At 40.8% G+C, this 18,918-nt stretch overlaps 1 protein-coding gene across 1 annotated transcript in view; it reads right to left on the bottom strand.

The window, feature by feature from the left end:
* Nucleotides 1-10,822: 10,822 nt before the first annotated feature.
* The window catches only part of LOC110499391 (CUB and sushi domain-containing protein 1), a 412,624-nt gene continuing 404,528 nt past the window's right edge, over nucleotides 10,823-18,918 (bottom strand). Inside the window, exons 63-70 of the mRNA XM_021576507.2 lie at nucleotides 18,533-18,644; nucleotides 17,546-17,725; nucleotides 17,106-17,168; nucleotides 16,755-16,916; nucleotides 16,527-16,639; nucleotides 15,907-15,994; nucleotides 15,633-15,768; nucleotides 10,823-13,671 (exon numbers count right to left, since the gene is read on the bottom strand). Coding sequence (XP_021432182.2) covers nucleotides 13,512-13,671; nucleotides 15,633-15,768; nucleotides 15,907-15,994; nucleotides 16,527-16,639; nucleotides 16,755-16,916; nucleotides 17,106-17,168; nucleotides 17,546-17,725; nucleotides 18,533-18,644 — 1,014 coding nt within the window. The 3' untranslated portion in view covers nucleotides 10,823-13,511. The remainder of the gene's footprint in view (nucleotides 13,672-15,632; nucleotides 15,769-15,906; nucleotides 15,995-16,526; nucleotides 16,640-16,754; nucleotides 16,917-17,105; nucleotides 17,169-17,545; nucleotides 17,726-18,532; nucleotides 18,645-18,918) is intronic.

Genomic DNA, 18,918 nt, shown 5'->3' with positions numbered 1-18,918 from the left:
CTCTGGTCAGATGAAACCAAAATTTAACTTTTTGGCAACAATGAAAACGTTATGTTTGGCGTAAAAGCAACACACCATCCCCACTGTCAAACATGGTGGTGGCAGCATCATGGTTTGGGCCTGCTTTTCTACAGCAGGGACAGGGAAGATGGTTAAAATTGATGGGAAGATGGATGGAGCCAAATACAGGACCATTCTGGAAGAAAACCTGATGGAGTCTGCAAAAGACCTGAGACTGGAACGGAGATTTGTCTTCCAACAAGACAATGATCCAAAACATAAAGCAAAATCTACAATGGAATGGTTCAAAAATAAACATATCCAGGTGTTAGAATGGCCAAGTCAAAGTCCAGACCTGAATCTAATCGAGAATCTGTGGAAAGAACTGAAAACTGCTGTTCACAAATGCTCTCCATCCAACCTCACTGAGCTCGAGCTGTTTTGCAAGGAGGAATGGGAAAAAAATTCAGTCTCTCGATGTGCAAAACTGATAGAGACATACCCCAAGCGACTTACAGCTGTAATCGCAGTAAAAGGTGGCGCTACAAAATATTAACTTAAGGGGGCTGAATATTTTTGCACGCCCAATTTTTCAGTTTTTGATTTGTTAAAAAAGTTTGAAATATCCAATAAATGTCGTTCCACTTCATGATTGTGTCCCGCTTGTTGTTGATTCTTCACAAAAAAAAAACAGTTTTATATCTTTATGTTTGAAGCCTGAAATGTGGCAAAAGGTCGCAAAGTTCAAGGGGGCCGAATACTTTCGCAAGGCACTGTATGTTCCAATTGGAACCTAAGGTAGGAGGTTGAGATAGAACAAAAAACCATGCAGGCTATATGGACTGAAGATGGCATGGGTATGATATGTTTTGATACTGCAATCCTATAAGGAAGAGATTATTTCCCATGAGAACTATACTGTGTAGCCTTAGCTTGCAGCAGGCGGAAAGGGTGTGCTGAGGGCTAGAGCGGAAAGACATTTGTAAGGTTCTTTAAAGCGGAGGCACGCGGTCTGTGGAAGCTCCTGCTCCAGGCATAGACATTCTTTAGGATTGAATAGTAATACAGAATTCTGCAGGTCAGCTTTCTCTTGTGCCTAAGTGTCCGGTTCATACTAATGCGTTAGGGAGATATTGGACTTGTACTGAACTGATATGATATGAAGCTGTCCCTAGCCTTTTGCTGACTCAGTGAAGTAACTTTTTTCCTCAAATGGGAGTTTTACTCCTAGTGGAAAATGTACTCCCATTTGGATACTGTGTCCAGACTATGTATCATACATAATTAACTTTGGGATCCAATTTTTATAATCCAAACTGTTTTTACTATCTATCTTTTAATGGACTGTTGTGTTCAACTATTGATGCTACAACCACATAAGCGTTGCCATTAAACTATCTTAAAGAGCTTTCATAATGAACTGAAACATATATATTTTTTTAAATATAAACTACAAAGTCTTTCTCATTGAATGAAATATTGTGTCAGCATTGCTGGCAGTTCAGCTCTAAAAGTTACTGTGTACATAATATCTTCCACATTTACACACACGTTAAGTTCCTAAGATATTGATGGACACATGAAAGTGCTACAGACTTGTTGTGGATGAGGAAAACATATCTAAAAAGGTTGGTGTTGCACAGATGGACTGAACATGAGTCATTCTTGCTGACTGGAGCAGTGATTTGGTGCCCCATTAAAGGTTAACTGTGAAATGTGTCTTCAAATGCTGCTATTACTATTTTTGGAGCTGTGGTTGCTTGGAGCCATCCACACTTGAGGTCTCTCTATTCTTTCATAACCAGCAATGTTCTTGTGAAGATGCTTGAATTCTAAGAGTGTATGTGTTTGTGTGTGAGAGAGAGACAGACACACACAGAGAGAGACTCAAGATTTAAAAGGCATGTTTGTAATGGATTTTGAAATGATCCCCCACCTCAGAATCTCTTATAGATTACTTTTCTTATGGTCTTATCTGCAAACTGCAGTGGCAAACCTGCCTATCAACTATAATCCAGGCTAACAGTACGGCCTTATTATTTGCTGCCTTGTTGCCAGAGGTGAGCCATGGTGTCACTGTGTTAATCACAAAATAAATAAAGCCTGAATAAATTCTAATGATTACTGGTGTAAAAATGACTGATGCAACTCACAGGGCATGTTCTGCTTGCACATAATTATATTTAAATTAGTGTTTAGTGTTTAAGTCTAATGATGTCCAAAGGTGAGGCCCTTGACCACAGCTAATGACAGGGCTGAAGGGACAAATAAAATAGCATTTGTCACATGCTTTGTAAACAACAGGTGTATACTAACAGTGAAATGCTTACGTACAGGCCCTTCCCAACAATGCAGAGAAAAAAAAGAGAGAAATAATAGAACAATAATACCACAAGGAATAAATACACAATGAGTAATGATAACTTGGCTATACACAGGGTACCAGAACAGAGTCAATGATAACTTGGCTATACACACAGGGTACCAGTACAGAGTCAATGATAACTTGGCTATATACACAGGGTACCAGTACAGAGTCAATGATAACTTGGCTATATACACAGGGTACCAGTACAGAGTCAATAATAACTTGGCTATATACACAGGGTACCAGTACAGAGTCAATGATAACTTGGCTATATACACAGGGTACCAGTACAGAGTCAGTGATAACTTGGCTATATACACAGAGTACCAGTACCGAGTCTATGTGCAGGGGTACGAGGTAATTGAGGTAGATATGTACATATAGGTAGGGGTAAAGTGACTAGGCAACAGGATAGATAATAAACAGTAACAAAAAGAGTCAATGCAGATAGTTAAATATTTAACTAAAAGCTACCCGGACTACCTACAGTATTAAGCAGTCTAATGGCTTGGGGGTAGAAGCTTTTCAGGGTACTGTTGGTTCCAAACGTGGTGTATTGGTACAGCTTGCTGTGCGTTATGTCCCACCACCGAGAGGTCTAAGGTTGCCACGGTTATTTCTCTGCTGACTCGGCGGCATTGGAATGGGCTATGGCCGCCTGGGATAGAGGAGAGGAGGGGCTTGAGTCTTATGAGGGGTTCATGGCTTGGTTTAAAAGCATTTTTGATCATCCCGTGGAGGGCAGAGAGGGAGATGAGCGTCTGCTTCAGCAGGGGAATCAGACAGCTGCTGAGTATGCTCTTACCTTCCGGACAGTAGCAGCTTCCAGTGGATGGAATGAGCTGGCGCTCAGCACGTTATACGTTTAGAAGAGGTCTGCGCGAGGAGGTCCAGACGGAACTGGCCTGCCGAGATGACAACCTCACCCAGGATCCACTCATTGCGATGGCCATCCGTCTGGATAACCTCCTCTGGGAGCGACGGCATCTACATCGCTTCTCTCCCTCCTTCGGCGAGTGTTCGGGATCAGAGCCTGAATCAACGGAGGTAGAGGTCACACGCCTTCCCTCGGCGGAACGACGCAGACGGATGCAGCTGGGACTCTGTCTGTACTGTGGCCAGGGAGGGCACAAGCGCCAGCCGTGTCCGTTACTTCAGAATCCGGGATCCACTAGAGCAGAGGGACGGTCACGTGATGTTACATCCCCTGGACCAGGAGTGAGTAATCCATCTACTGCTTTTCCTGTTAGACTCTTTTTAGTACCCATCACTCTGGCTGACTGTCCCTCAAGCCCTGTGTCTACAGCTTTAGTGGATTCCGGCGCCGCGGAATGGATCAGACCCTTGCCTCCTCTCTACAGTGCCTTGCGAAAGTTTTCGCCCCCCTTGAACTTTGCAACCTTTTGCCACATTTCAGGCTTCAAACATAAAGATATAAAACTGTATTTTTTTGTGAAGAATCAACAACAAGTGGGACACAATCATGAAGTGGAACGACATTTATTGGATATTTCAAACTTTTTTAACAAATCAAAAACTGAAAAATTGGGCGTGCAAAATTATTCAGCCCCTTTACTTTCAGTGCAGCAAACTCTCTCCAGAAGTTCAGTGAGGATCTCTGAATGATCCAATGTTGACCTAAATGACTAATGATGATAAATACAATCCACCTGTGTGTAATCAAGTCTCCGTATGAATGCACCTGCACTGTGATAGTCTCAGAGGTCCGTTAAAAGCGCAGAGAGCATCATGAAGAACAAGGAACACACCAGGCAGGTCCGAGATACTGTTGTGAAGAAGTTTAAAGCTGGATTTGGATACAAAAAGCTTTAAACATCCCAAGGAGCACTGTGCAAGCGATAATATTGAAATGGAAGGAGTATCAGACCACTGCAAATCTACCAAGACCTGGCCGTCCCTCTAAACTTTCAGCTCATACAAGGAGAAGACTGATCAGAGATGCAGCCAAGAGGCCCATGATCACTCTGGATGAACTGCAGAGATCTACAGCTGAGGTGGGAGACTCTGTCCATAGGACAACAATCAGTCATATATTGCACAAATCTGGCCTTTATGGAAGAGTGGCAAGAAGAAAGCCATTTCTTAAAGATATCCATAAAAAGTGTCGTTTAAAGTTTGCCACAAGCCACCTGGGAGACACACCAAACATGTGGAAGAAGGTGCTCTGGTCAGATGAAACCAAAATTGAACTTTTTGGCAACAATGCAAAACGTTATGTTTGGCGTAAAAGCAACACAGCTCATCACCCTGAACACACCATCCCCACTGTCAAACATGGTGGTGGCAGCATCATGGTTTGGGCCTGCTTTTCTTCAGCAGGGACAGGGAAGATGGTTAAAATTGATGGCAAGATGGATGGAGCCAAATACAGGACCATTCTGGAAGAAAACCTGATGGAGTCTGCAAAAGACCTGAGACTGGGACGGAGATTTGTCTTCCAACAAGACAATGATCCAAAACATAAAGCAAAATCTACAATGGAATGGTTCAAAAATAAACATATCCAGGTGTTAGAATGGCCAAGTCAAAGTCCAGACCTGAATCCAATCGAGAATCTGTGGAAAGAACTGAAAACTGCTGTTCACAAATGCTCTCCAACCAACCTCACTGAGCTCGAGCTGTTTTGCAAGGAGGAATGGGAAAAAAATTCAGTCTCTCGATGTGCAAAACTGATAGAGACATACCCCAAGCGACTTACAGCTGTAATCGCAGTAAAAGGTGGCGCTACAAAATATTAACTTAAGGGGGCTGAATATTTTTGCACGCCCAATTTTTCAGTTTTTGATTTGTTAAAAAAGTTTGAAATATCCAATAAATGTCGTTCCACTTCATGATTGTGTCCCGCTTGTTGTTGATTCTTCACAAAAAAAAAACAGTTTTATATCTTTATGTTTGAAGCCTGAAATGTGGCAAAAGGTCGCAAAGTTCAAGGGGGCCAAATACTTTCGCAAGGCACTGTAAATATTACTACCTACCCGCTCTCCTCTCCTTTTCCGGTTCAAGGTCTCGACTGTCGGCCTCTAGGATCCGGAACCATGATACACATCACCCAACCACTCACCATCACTCACAATCACCAGGAAAACATCCCCTTTTTTATCACCAGTGCACCAGATCATCCTCGGCCTACCTTGGCTTCAGTGCCATAGCCCTACCATCTCATGGTAGAGGATGAGAATCACCGACTGGTCACCTGAATGCCGGGAGACCTGCTTTCCTGCCCCCTGTGGTTCCACGTCAGTTGAGAGTCCTGCGGGAGGATTACAGTGGACTCAATGACATCACCAAGAGTATCGGTACCCTCTCCTGCTGGTGTCGTCAGCCATCGAGCAGCTCTGCAGTGCCTGGTTCTTCACCAAACTGGATCTCTGGAGTGCCTACAATCTAATTTGCATCCGGGAGGGGGATGAGTGGAAGACGTCATTCAGCACGATGTCTGGTCACTACAAGTTCTTGGTTATGCCCTTTGGCTTAGCCAATGCTCCGTCAGTTTTCCAGGCATTTGTCAATGAGATGTTCAGGGACATGCTTGAGCGTCAGGTGATTGTGTACATCGATGACATCCTGATCTTCTCGACCAGGATCACTCACGTTCGGGCAGTCCTGGAACGCCTGTTGGCTAACCACCTGTTCGTCAAGGTGAAGAAGAATCCGGTAAGATCATGGCCAGTCCCAACCACCATCAAGGGGTTACAACGGTTTTTGGGGTTTGTCAACTTTTTCCGCCGCTTCATCAGGAACTTCAGTGCCGTCGTATCCCCTCTCACAGGTTGGTTTGGTCTCCAGCAGCCGACAAGGCCTTTCGTCTCCTCAAGGGGCGTTTCACCTTGTCCCTTGCTAAACCACCCAAATTCCACGCTACCTTTTGTGGTTGAAGTACACGCATCAGAGGTGGGTGTGGAGAAGTTTTTGCACAAAGACGGTGGGACCCAGTAAAATTGTATCCTTGTGCTTTCTTCTCCAAGAAACTGTCCCCTGCATAGAGGAATTATGACGTTGGCGATCGGGAGCTCTTGGCGGTGAAGTTGGCATTAGAGGAGTGGAGACACTGGCTGGAGGGTGCCAAGGAACCATTCGTCATCCTATCACCCAGGTTCTAAGAACATCAAGGCCGATGCCATGTCTCGTATCTACGATTCGGGAGAGGCTCCTGTCCAGAGGGCACCCATAATCCCATCCTCCTGAGTTGTGGGTCCAGTGGTTAAGGATGTAGATCTGGACATCCGCCAGGCTCTAGAGAGGGAGCCCGCACCCCGGAATTGTCCACCCGCGCGCATCTACATTCCCACAGGGATAAGGGATCGACTGCTGACCTGGGCACACAGCTGTCATCGCTGGACATCCAGGTATTTCTCGTACCCTTCATTCCATCACTGAGAAATACTGGTGGCCTACCTTGGTGCAGGATGCTACTCAAACCAAGTCCCCCGGAACGCCCCAGCAGGGAAGCTTCTGCCACTTCCCGTGCCCCAGTGACCTTGGTCCCAACTATCCATTGACTTTGTTACTGATCTTCCCCCTTTTGATGGTTTTACCACCATTCTGGTGGTAGTGGATAGATTCTCCAAGTCATGTCGTTTAATCCTTCTTCCTGGTCTTCCCACTGCTTTCCAGGTCACTGTCAGGACCGGCAGGGTGAGTGGGCACGTTTCCTTCATTGGGCAGAGCACGCACTTAACTCTCTATGTCACTCCTGCACTGGGTTGACCCCCTTCCAGTGTGTTTAGGGTTTCCAGCCGGGCCTGGCCCCATGGACCCCGGGTGCTGAAGTAGATGAGTGGTTCTGGTGCATGGAGGAGGTGTGGAACAATGCTCACGTGAGACACCAGTGCACCGTCCATCGTCAGAAGGAGCAGGCAGACCGTCACCGCAGTGAGACCCCATTGTTCCATCCTGGGGATCGCATCTGGCTCTCTACCAGGAACCTCCCACTTCGCCTACCCTGCAAGAAACTGAGCCCCCGGTTTGTGGGGCTGTTCAAGGTTCTCCGGAGGGTCAATGAGGTGACATACAGGTTATAATTACCCAGTCACTACAATATCTCACCCTCTATTCATGTCTCCAGTCTCAGGCTCACGCTATCAGATCCCTACTGGACTCCCAACGTTGTGATCCAGTATCTGGTGGACTGGGAGGGGTATGGCCCAGAGGAGCGGTGTTGGGTTCTGTTGGAGGACATTCTGGACCCCAACATCATCATCCGTGATTTCTACCTTCGCCACCCGTTCGACACGCTCCTCGTCCTTGGGGTCGTCCCCCGGTCGGCGTTGTCCTGCAGTTGCAATACCAAGCGGTGATGCAACCAGTCAAGATTCTCTCAATGTTGCAGCTGTAGAACTTTGAGTGCCCTCTTCTCTGAGGGGGAAGAGATGTTGTTGGTTCTTCTTTACAACTTAGTGATGGGTGAACAGGGAGTACAGGAGGGGACTGAGCACGCAACCGAGGGACCCCCGTGTTGACGGTCAGCTTGGCAGATGTCACTATGTGTGGACGGTCCGTCAGGAAGTCCAGGATCCAGTTGGAAAGAGAGGTGTTCAGTCCCAGGGTCCTGAGCTTAGTGATGAGCTTGGAAGGCACTATGATGTTGAACGCTGCACTATAGTCAATGAACCGCGTTCTTACGTAGGTGTTCTTCTTGTCCAGGTCCGAGAGGGCAGTGTGAAGTGCAATAGAGATTCCGCCCTCTGTGGATCTGTTGGGGCAGTATGCGAATTGGAGTATGTCCAGGGTGTCTGGGATGATGGTGTTGATCTGTGCCATGATCAGCCTTTCAAAACATTTCATGGCTATAGATTTCAGTGCTACGAGGCGATAGTCAATTAGACAGGTTACCTTTGGCGTTCTTGAGCACAGGGACTATAGTGGTCTGCTTAAAAGATGTAGGTATTACAGACTGGGGAGAGGGAGAGGTTAAAAATGTCAGTGAAGACACTTCGCTGATAAAGCACATGCTCTGAGTACGTGTCCTGGTAATCCGGCTGGCCCCACGGCCTTGTGAATTTAACCTGTTTTACAGGTCTTACTCACATCGGCTACGGAGAGCGAGATCACACCGTCATCCGAAACAGCTGGTGCTCTCATACATGGTTCAGTGTTGCTTGCCTCAAAGCGATCATAGAAGGAATATAGCTAATCTGGTAGGCTTGCATCACTGGGCAGTTTGCGGCTGGGTTTCCCTTTGTAATCGGTGATAGTTGCAAGCTTTGCCAAATCCGACAAGAGTCAGAGCTGGCGTAGTAGGATTTGATCTTAGTCCTATATTGATGTGTTGACTGTTTGATGGCTTGTCGGAGGTCATAGCTGGGATTTCTTAGAAGCGTCCGGATTAGTGTCCCGCTCCTTGAAAGCGGCAGCTCTAGCTTTTAGCTCAGTGCTGCCGTTGCCTGTAATCCATGGTTTCTGGTTGGGAAGACATTGGATTGGGCCTCTGAACAGCAAACGGGGAACTAAGCAAGATAAATTGAACATGCGCCATGGATTATGGATTTTTCTCATTCTTTCAATGAGCCCATGCCAGCATGGGAGACACACAGAGAACAAATGTGTTGCTTGCCATTAAATATTGAGCTGAGTGATGACTCCCTTTCTGCTTAAATCTGTTTTTCGTTATGTTTCTTCCAATCCTGTACGTTTAAGGCAAAGTTTATTTTAATCCCATGAACAAAAAGGGAAAAACAGTTTTTTAAATAAAATAAGTGAATACTAGATGTCTACAGCAGTGCTACCAGGACAGATTTCCATTATTTTTCTTTTTAATATCATTCTTGCATTTCAGTTTCAGAATACCTTTATTATTTGGGTGTGTGGTTTTATGATATTTTTGCAATCTAACAAAGGGATGGTTATGTTGGTGCACAAGGGCCCATACTGATTAATTTGTCTGGACTGCAGCACACAGGAATGGATGACAATCTACTGATTTAACACTGCTTTTTCAATCTTTAAGTGATTAAAGGGGAAGCCCAAAGCCTACTGTTTCCCTTTAAGACTTATCTTAGGGAAACAAAAGGAATCAATGTAATCCCATCAGAAACCATGATGCCTGGCATAGCAAAGGGGGCATGAAATCGATATATTAGAGCAAAGAGATGGCCAGCACATTTCCAGGCAATGCAAGAAAGCACATGTCAGCAAATGGTTGATAATACACTTATAAAATGATAACTACAGTCTTATCTATATGTCGAAGTGGAATGATAATCAGCCAAGCTCAGGGCCTTTTAAAAATACATTTCTGCTTGAGGGAAATTGCTTCTGAGGTAATCAAGTCTCCATGGTTTAGAGGTCTCACAGGTCACAAAACAAACACTTTAAAAGGGAAGAAAATCCCAAATTATGAAATGTGGGTTACTATAGCTTTGACTGGATAAAGAGATACTATAACAGTTGCTTACCTTGAGGCATCTGTATTGGTCAGCTATGACAGTGAAGGGCATCTTCAAGGGTTCTGGATCAAGAACATGCTGTATTCTAGCTTAGTAACATTGTCATGCAGCCAGATATTTTAAAACACAGCTGTTATAGCATAAATAACAGTGTTCATTCTATCATATTACATTTCAGAATGTATATACAGTGGTACCGAACTGTCATACTTGAGTGAAAGTTAAGATACCTTAATAGAAAATGACTCAAGTAAAAGTGAAACTCCCCCAGTAAAATCCTACTTGAGTAAAAGTCTAAAAATATTTGGTTTTAAAAATACTTAAGTATCAAAAGTAAATGTAATAGTTAAAATATACTTAAGATTCAAAAGTAAAAGTACAAATAATTTCAAAGTGCTTATATTAAGCAAACCAGACGGCACCATTTTCTTGTTTTTTTATTTATTTATGGATAGCCAGGGGCACGCTCCAACACTCAGATATAATTTACAAACAAAGCATGTGCTAAGTGACTCTGCCAGATAAGAGGCAGTAGGGAAGACCAGGGAAGTTCTCTTGATAAGTGTATGAATTAGACTATTTTCCTGTGCTGCTAAGCATTCAAAATAACAAGTACTTTTGGGTGTCAGGGAAAATGTATGAAGTAAAAAGGTACATACTTTTGTTTAGGAATGTACTGAAGTAAAAGTAAAAGTTGTCAAAAATATAAATAGTAAAGTACAGATACCACAAAAAAAATTACTTAAGTAGTACTTTCAAGTATTTTTACTTAAGTACTTTACACTGTGTATATATCTATATCTTATTATCGTCATGATTGTAAATCTATTTTTCATAGAGTTAGACTAGAGTAAGGCCAGGATTCAATCTGTCCCTTTGAGCCGACACACGCAGTGTTTACTGTGAATACGGTCTCTGCCAAGGCAGGAACATTGCCTTTAAAGGTGCAGCAAACATTCAGATGTTGTTTTTTGTTGTTGTATAGCCTTGTAAAATATATCATGACGCGAATGGAAAAGAAAACAATTCCACATAGATATGACCATAATTATATTAAAAAGTTTAATCGGAAATCATGTTTTCAAAATATGTCATAGAACATGTGTCATAGATCAATTTTTCTAAGGTTTGTTTTCTCTCACATAAACACATATATACAAGCAATGTTTTAAAATAACAGCTTGTATATATCGACATTTGCAAGAAAAGTTGAAACAATAGATAATATACATTTGATATTCATACTCAGATAGACGATAAATGTACATTTTGTATAGTAAAAACATTTATTTTAACAAGTTTTGTACCTACATTAATCAAAAAAGTACAGCATATTTAATAATTTTACAAATTCTTCATAAAAAATATATTTCTGTACAAAAACATTTTCTTTTGCACCTACTTCAAGTCAGCAGCACGTGATATCCCGATGTTGTAAAATGGAATGATATTAAATTGAATGCAGTTATACACCTCTTTAGTTGGGAAACCATTTTAAAGATGGCGAAAGAAAAACGTTATTGCAGCAAGCCCAAAGGAAGGCAAAATGTGGATTAAAAGCAGTGGGTCTTACATCAAAATGTTTACAAAGAAAGGGGATGATTTGATTACTTTCGGTCTTAAACCTATTTATTGAAACCACTGCCGTATAGTGCGTAGGTGTGTAATGAACACTAGGTTTAATTTGAAATGGAAAAAGTTAAATAGTTTGTAGAAAAATTATGGAAATTAAAATGCTTCTGATTTTCCAAACATACTTCACACATAAAATGCATCTTACTCAGGGGAATTTTAGTTGTGCTACTATGGCCACAAATACAACAGATATGAAATGGAATCTGATATCTCACAAGATTATAATACACATTTTGTCACTGGTGCATTGATCTCTAAGCAAGTGCATATGATAACAGATTTCGAAAAGCCAAGCGAAGATAGTTCATCTACTGTAAGTTTTGAACATTATTTGTGAATACATGCACAACCAAAATTATTAGGAAAAACAACAAGCTAATCTATGACTTTGGAATCACAGTGTACTGTATGCATTCAAGTAGCCTTAGCGTTGTAATAGGTCATTTGTAACTGTGACAGCTTTTGAATTGAATAAGGCAGTGTTTCCTGGAGTGTAAGTAAGTAGTCTGTGTTCAATTCATCATCATTGACTCAATACCCTTAAGGATAGGAGGGACATATCATAAAGGGAGAAAAACAGATTATTAAGACTAGCTTCTAAACGACCAGCTCATGCCACTGCTAAAGAACGATTGCTATCCAACTTGATTCCCCACCTTGCCTTAAGTAGGCCTACCAAAACAAGGTTGTGTGTCAAACAGTTGAGTTGAGTTAAACATGGCATATTCGTATGGCACATTTAAACAAAAATACACTTCTGCATTAAAACTGTGATTTAAAGCAAGGGCAGCATTTATGAAAAATAAACATTTTATTAGTTCCAGTACTGTAGAGTAGAAAAATGACGTCCTTCTGCGCAAGAGGTATATTTGAAACGTAAGCAAATTTGCAGCAAGACCACAAGATAGGACTGCCAACTGTTGTCTAGTGTTCCGAATGTTGACAATGTTCAATGCCTGGGGTAATGTGAAATAAACTACAATACAAACAGCAACCTGATGATCGACAATACAAACAAACATTCATGACTAACATGTATGATACATACTGTAAGTATTTGATGCAATTTACAGTATACAACAATATTGAGCATTGCTGTTTTTTCAGAGTAGATGAGCCAGATCAGTTTGCTCTTCGGTAATATTGATCTGTGAATAAAATTAAATATCATTCACGATTGCATGTACACCAGTTGCTCCTTAATTGATATTTGTGGATTTAAATGTTTCTAGATAAGCTGCATGGTATTTGTGACTCCAGAGTTAAAAATCATTTATATAACCATTTTAAAAAAGTAAGGAGGGTGTTCCACACATTTATTTGCAAAACTAATATTGAAAATAAAATAAGCATCTCTATTGATAAACAGTAGCATGACATTATGCTCCCAGTGGATATGGAAATATACTGTATGCTTATCTACAAATGGTCAAAACCCTGTACGTCATTTTTCAGTTAGTTTGAAAATGCCTCTTTTGCCTCATTTCATACCCATTCATAACACACTAGTGCAAAATTTGTGCGATAAAGTTTTTCAACACAACAGCTGAGCGAGTTCCTAGATTAGATAGCCATGTTCTCCTGCGAGACAGTTGTAGTTTATAGCATATGTTCCCTTTATTGGGGAAGTCTGGCAACACGTTCAAAGTTGCTTCCTCCTTTGTGGTACATCTTCACTGAAGAAAACACTTTTTATCAACAATTATGTGGCTTTTCAAGACACTTTAGTATTTCCCCAAGGAGGGCCTTTGGGGGGGAAAAAAGACAGAAAAAAAGAAAACCGGAGAATGAAAACAACTTTCATCCTGCAAAGAGCCATAAAAGGCAGAACTCCTTGATCCTAGAGATAATCGTCTCTGCTTTATTTTCCTGGCCACAAACATGATCTCTGCTCCATAGAACACCAATAGTTGTCATTTTATTTTGTGGTGGCAAGTCCATATAAAACTGTCATTGATTTTAAATGGTGTATTTTATCTTCTCCACAGAGAGGTTATAACGTGATGAGTTCAAAGAAATATTGGCATCTGTCGAAAAATAAGATACTGCTTACCACAAGAGGTATGGCTGTAAAAGCCAGTCCAATGTTGGTGATAAGAGGGCTATACTACTGTGCAGACTGTGTTCAGAGTTGTATCAAACCTCACAGCTTTCGCCTCCGTGGGTTTCATGTTTGTGTCATACATAGGGTTTTCAAACGACGCTTGTCCATTGGTGTTTTCATGACCGGTATAGCCATTGTATTGAACTTTTGGTCTTGTTCTGAAAAGTAAGCAAATAAAACGTATTAGCACATTTACGTTATTTTAATAACTCTACTAGCTATGACTGTTTTTTAAAAACTTTTCAGACAAATGTGACTTTGTTTCATGAAGGGATGTTAAGGTATAGCAAAAAGTGCAATGATGAAGCAGAAACTCTTTCCCACTTGAGGAATGTCTGTACATATTGTTATTGCATTTTCAAATATACCAAATAAGAATACATAAAACCCATAGCTAAGGAAAATATGTTTCAGCCCTCATTTGATCCAGAATACACATTTACCATGGTACACCATGTTACCTCTTTTTACTTGAAAGAGGAGACTAGGGCGTCCTACTCAAAGCCCACTGAGCTGATTTGAAGTAAAATATAAGATCAATGTAAAGACCTTGATTCCACCCAGGAGCATTTTGTAAGCCTTTACTTCAAATCAAATCAAATTGTATTGGTCGCATACACATATGTTATCGCGGGTGTAATAAAATGCTTATGTTCCTAGCTCCAACAGTGCAGTAAACGTAATGGTCCCTCCATTACCTTACAAATCTTACTAAGTCAGACAAATGCAGGTTTAGTGACTACCTGGAGGGTTTAGTGTCTTCTATTTAAACTTTGTGTGGATATATGAAGTCCATTACCTACATCAAGGCATTGTTAAAGCAGGATCTATCTGCATGTGTGGACAATACCTCTGCATATTCAAAAACACGTTTCCAAAGCCTTGCAAAGTCTCTGTGGGAGTATGAATGACAGAGTACAGATGTTACAGATCTTAATTTGAGCCAGTTTGCTACAGAAGGAAAATAATCCTGGAGCAACTATGTGGATTACAACTTATTTACATTTTTTGTAGGGGTTGATACTTTTTCTGTAAGGGAAAATCAGGTCTGAAATTTCACAGTGGACATTTCAAACTACAGAAGCCTTTTTAAACCCCAAATACACTATCCGTTAAAATGTTCCTGCATTGCAGGAAGTTATCCTGCAAAAGGGTGATCAAATTAAGATATGTAAGAAGTAATAAAGCCTTGTGGCTAAACATGTATAATACGAAAATGCTAAATTCTATACAGAAAGAAATAAATATTGTAACTATCAAAACAGACTGATCCTAGATGATGCTATTATAACATTGTCAAAAGACAGTATTTAAAATCTGACATTTATGGGTTTGTAGCATTTGGCATACAAAATGAGTGAAATGTTAATAAAAGTATACATTTTCTTTATCTATGTGAATATGAAGATACTTTCTAAGCGTGATTCTGTATTAATGTTAAAACACAATACTTCCAAACTCCCCTCAAGTAAATATAACAGTCAAAAACAAATGGATTCTCATGATAGCTTATAGGCAAATGATCACAAAAAAACAAATAAGAACAACATTCAGTTGGTTGAAATATGCTGACAGAGAGATGACAATATGAGATCAAAGAGCACATCTTTTTCATTTTAGCCCAGCAAATAAAAAAACTATATATTTTTTCACTAAATGAAAAAAGTATAAGACGATAATGACGATGTGAAAGTAGGAATTGTTGCGTATAGTGATTTAGTTTCTTATGTCTTACCTGCCGCCCGCCCTGATTACGTCTTTGGGTCTCTCATTGTCATCAGTGTCTTGTGAAAGTACCCTGCCAATTTTTCATGTACTTTAATATTGGGTAATTTCCATTTTATCTGACAATAATGTCACATACTTTATCTATTTTGTTTGTTCAGTTAGCTTTGGAAAACGCCAATGCAAATGTATTGTAATCATTTTGTTTCGCACTCATCTAACATTGGATTTTGTTATGTAACGATCTATCAACTGAAACTTTTAGGGATCACTCATCGTTGGCACAGGAGTTTCCCATAACTTATAAGAGACTACGATGCTTAACATCCAAGCATATATGGACAAACATCACCAATGCAGGTTACCAAGACATCCAATAGCCGGCACTCCTTACCTGTGTTTGTAGAGGTAAAATGCAACCCCTGACAGAATAAGGGCAAAGAATGGCACTAGTATGGCAGCTGCTACTGAACTGCTGTTGGTGCCATAGTATGGAGGATTTGATGGCTCCAGGTCTGTTGTAAAGAGACCTAATAAAGAAACATAACAGTACAACCATTCTTGTCAAACTTCTTAAAGTAACTTGTGTAAAAGCAATGATATCAGGAAGTAAAAGGTAACTGTGCATATAGTTTTTGTTTATTACTAAGATTATACAATGATTGTACCTCCTCTTGTTAGTACAAATCTCCCAAAGTCCTTGCTTTGAATATGACCCTGGTAAACAAAGGTTTTCTTGTCAGACTCTGCGGTCACCTAAACCAACACAAAAGAGGGGGAAAATCTGACTTTTGCTGATTTTTCAGGGCATACAGTAGTTGAAATGCAGAACCATTACCCAGCTATCGCTATTACCCATTCACCTCATATCCCTCCTTTGTCCTCATGCAGCTTATCACTGTCTCTATCGCCTTTGAAGTGACTAACTGCTATAGTGTTCACAAGAACATATCTTCTTTGAACTTACAAAAGAGGGCTACAGTCAAGTAATATCTTCAACAGACACATTTGAATTCAAATAATTTTAGGCCATTAGGCCATACAATTTTAAGTTGCAGTGTCTTGTGTTGGTTATGGTAGACAGAACCTAATGCCAGAGCTGCATATTGATGAATGACATAGTCTGCAGATGTTACCACCTCATGAACTAGATGTACAGCATTTGCAGAAAACTGAGCGGAAAGAATATGGTAGGTAAAGGAGACAAACTATTGTTGTGTTTCCTGATTAGGTTGGAAGTCCATCATTAGGCCCTTTATTGATCATTTAATTCAAATAAAAGACTCACGTAGCCATCCATTGCCCAGTTGTCATTCTTGAATTTACTGAAATGATGCTCTGTTGGACCACGCATCTGGTAAACCTTCAGCAGCAAATGGTTTTCCTCCTTCTTGTACGTTCCTGAAAACAAAGGAAATTGGGTTATCGGTTGGTGTTTACTGTTGTAATGTTGACATCAACTGTAATATTTGCCTAATCAAATAATGTCAGCGTTAACATGTGTGTTGTGATTTACCAGCAAGTTTAAGCTGCACTCTGCTCTGATCCAGAAGTGTGACATTGACTCTACTTGTTGTTTCATTGAATCCATTTACAGTAATAGTGGCAACTTCTCTTGCTCCAAGGTACTCATAGAACCCGGTCCAGCCAAAGTTTAAAGAAAACACATCTACAGGAACTGAAGGAAAGAAAGACTCAAGTTATACTGTATGACCAGAACAAAATAAGGTACTTTTGCGTCATCCATCGCCTGTGTGTACAGCCATCATTATAAGAAACCTCAGACGTACAGTTAGCACAATACGTGTTACATTGAATGGACATGCATTTGAACATGAACAAAATGACTCAGAGGAGATAAACATACCACCAATCTTGTTTTTCTGAACATCTGTCTCCACTCCTTTTTTACCATTTATTTTGGGCCCAACTGAAAGACGGAAGAAATAATTGACTACATGACATTTTATGGATGTGACCTACTCACTGCCAGTTGCTGCTAGTAGCCGTGTAATGACAACATTTTTTTGGTCTACATTTTACCAGAGTGATTCAGACTTGATGATTGCTGAAATGTTGTATACTCAATTACCTAGATATTCTCAGCTAGCACAGGGCACACAGCAAATTAACTACTGTGTTGAATAACAATGTATGAAGGAAAATATGATTGACACATACAAGTAGCAGATTAACTGCTAATCTAAGTATATGGCCTGCAGTACAATTTATTCTCCTCAGGTTGTGAATGGTTCACAGGAAATAGTTACATTTGAATAATAGCCACATTCCAGTGCATAAGTATACCTTTGCAGACAGGTGGCTTTCCGGACCACTTTCCATCAGGTTTACATGTCCTGTGCTCAGATCCCCCGGCCAGGAAGAATCCGTCCTGACATGTATAAATCAAAGTATAGCCCAGAGTTGGTAGATCAATAGCCTTCACGTCAATGTTAGACAGCGTCTCGGGCTGTCTGCAGGCATGGGCTGCAAAAAAAAGAAAGAACGAAGGAAAAAAAAACGTGGTAAAACACAATAAATTCACTCTACCACTGACCAGGATTACCAGTCAGAATACAGCAGCCCCACACCCACACCAGTAGCATGGAGTTATGTAGAGATCAAGCAATCCTATCAGGAGAAAACATATAAAACAAGGCCAGAGTGATACTATCCATCTGTAACATAATATATGAACTCAGTCTTCGCACTTTCCTGTCGTCAACTTAAGCCTCCCCACTCCCGAGCCTCTGACAGTGAAGCCGCTTCATGTGGAGGAGACGCCTGAAGAATTTCGTGGGTATGCTGTCAAAAATCGCCCACTGATTTACCACTCACATACGAACAGCTTAAACTTGGCAAACTTTATCTATTCTTTGCTGAGGGCAGCAATCCCTACTTAACTTCCATGACTCATACTGCCCTTTCTCAAATGTCCATTCCCTTTTGACAGTCCCTCAATGGCTCTACGTTGTGATCTTTCTTTTAATCCATATATACAGCTCAAGACCTATAATCCTGGGCAGAGTTATTAAGGAGAGAGATGGAGAACATGACACTGCCATTGGGAGGGTAGTGATCTGTAATGCGGTAAATGAAAGGGTTACATGTGCTAAACCAATGCTCTACTCCCTTTGGCTGTCATACCACACTCTACACCGCCTGTGTCTTTACCTTTACTCATTAACAAGTCAACACTAAGAAAATGTACACCTGGTGGATAAATAAATAACCTTTCCCTGTTTTCTTGACAATGTCTTGTCACAAAAACAAATCTTTCCAAAAAATACTTACCGATACATTCTGGTTGCACACCACTCCACGTTAAATTTTCCAGACAGGTTCTTGTCGTAGATCCCAGTATGTGGTAGTTTTTACGGCATTTGAAGGAGATTTTGCTTCCAGCCTGAAACGGAAGAAGACTCATTACTATAAATGGTCTAAGAACAACCAGATAATTGCTTTGACTGACCAGAAGACTATTTTAGCAAATTATCTGAGCACAAATGACAAGTGCCTTGCAAAAGCATTCATTGCCCTTGTCGTTTTTCCAATTACAACCTGTAATTTAAATGGATTTTTAGTTGGATTTCATGTAATGAATATACACAAAATATACACAAATTGGTGAAGTGAAATTAAAACGAAAAAAAAAAACGGAAAAGTGGTGCGTGAATATG

This window comes from Oncorhynchus mykiss, chromosome 20 (assembly GCF_013265735.2).
Source record: "Oncorhynchus mykiss isolate Arlee chromosome 20, USDA_OmykA_1.1, whole genome shotgun sequence".
Lineage (NCBI taxonomy): Eukaryota > Metazoa > Chordata > Actinopteri > Salmoniformes > Salmonidae > Oncorhynchus > Oncorhynchus mykiss.
The sequence above is the reverse complement of the archived record's forward strand: the minus strand, read 5'-3'. Positions and strand labels throughout refer to the sequence as shown.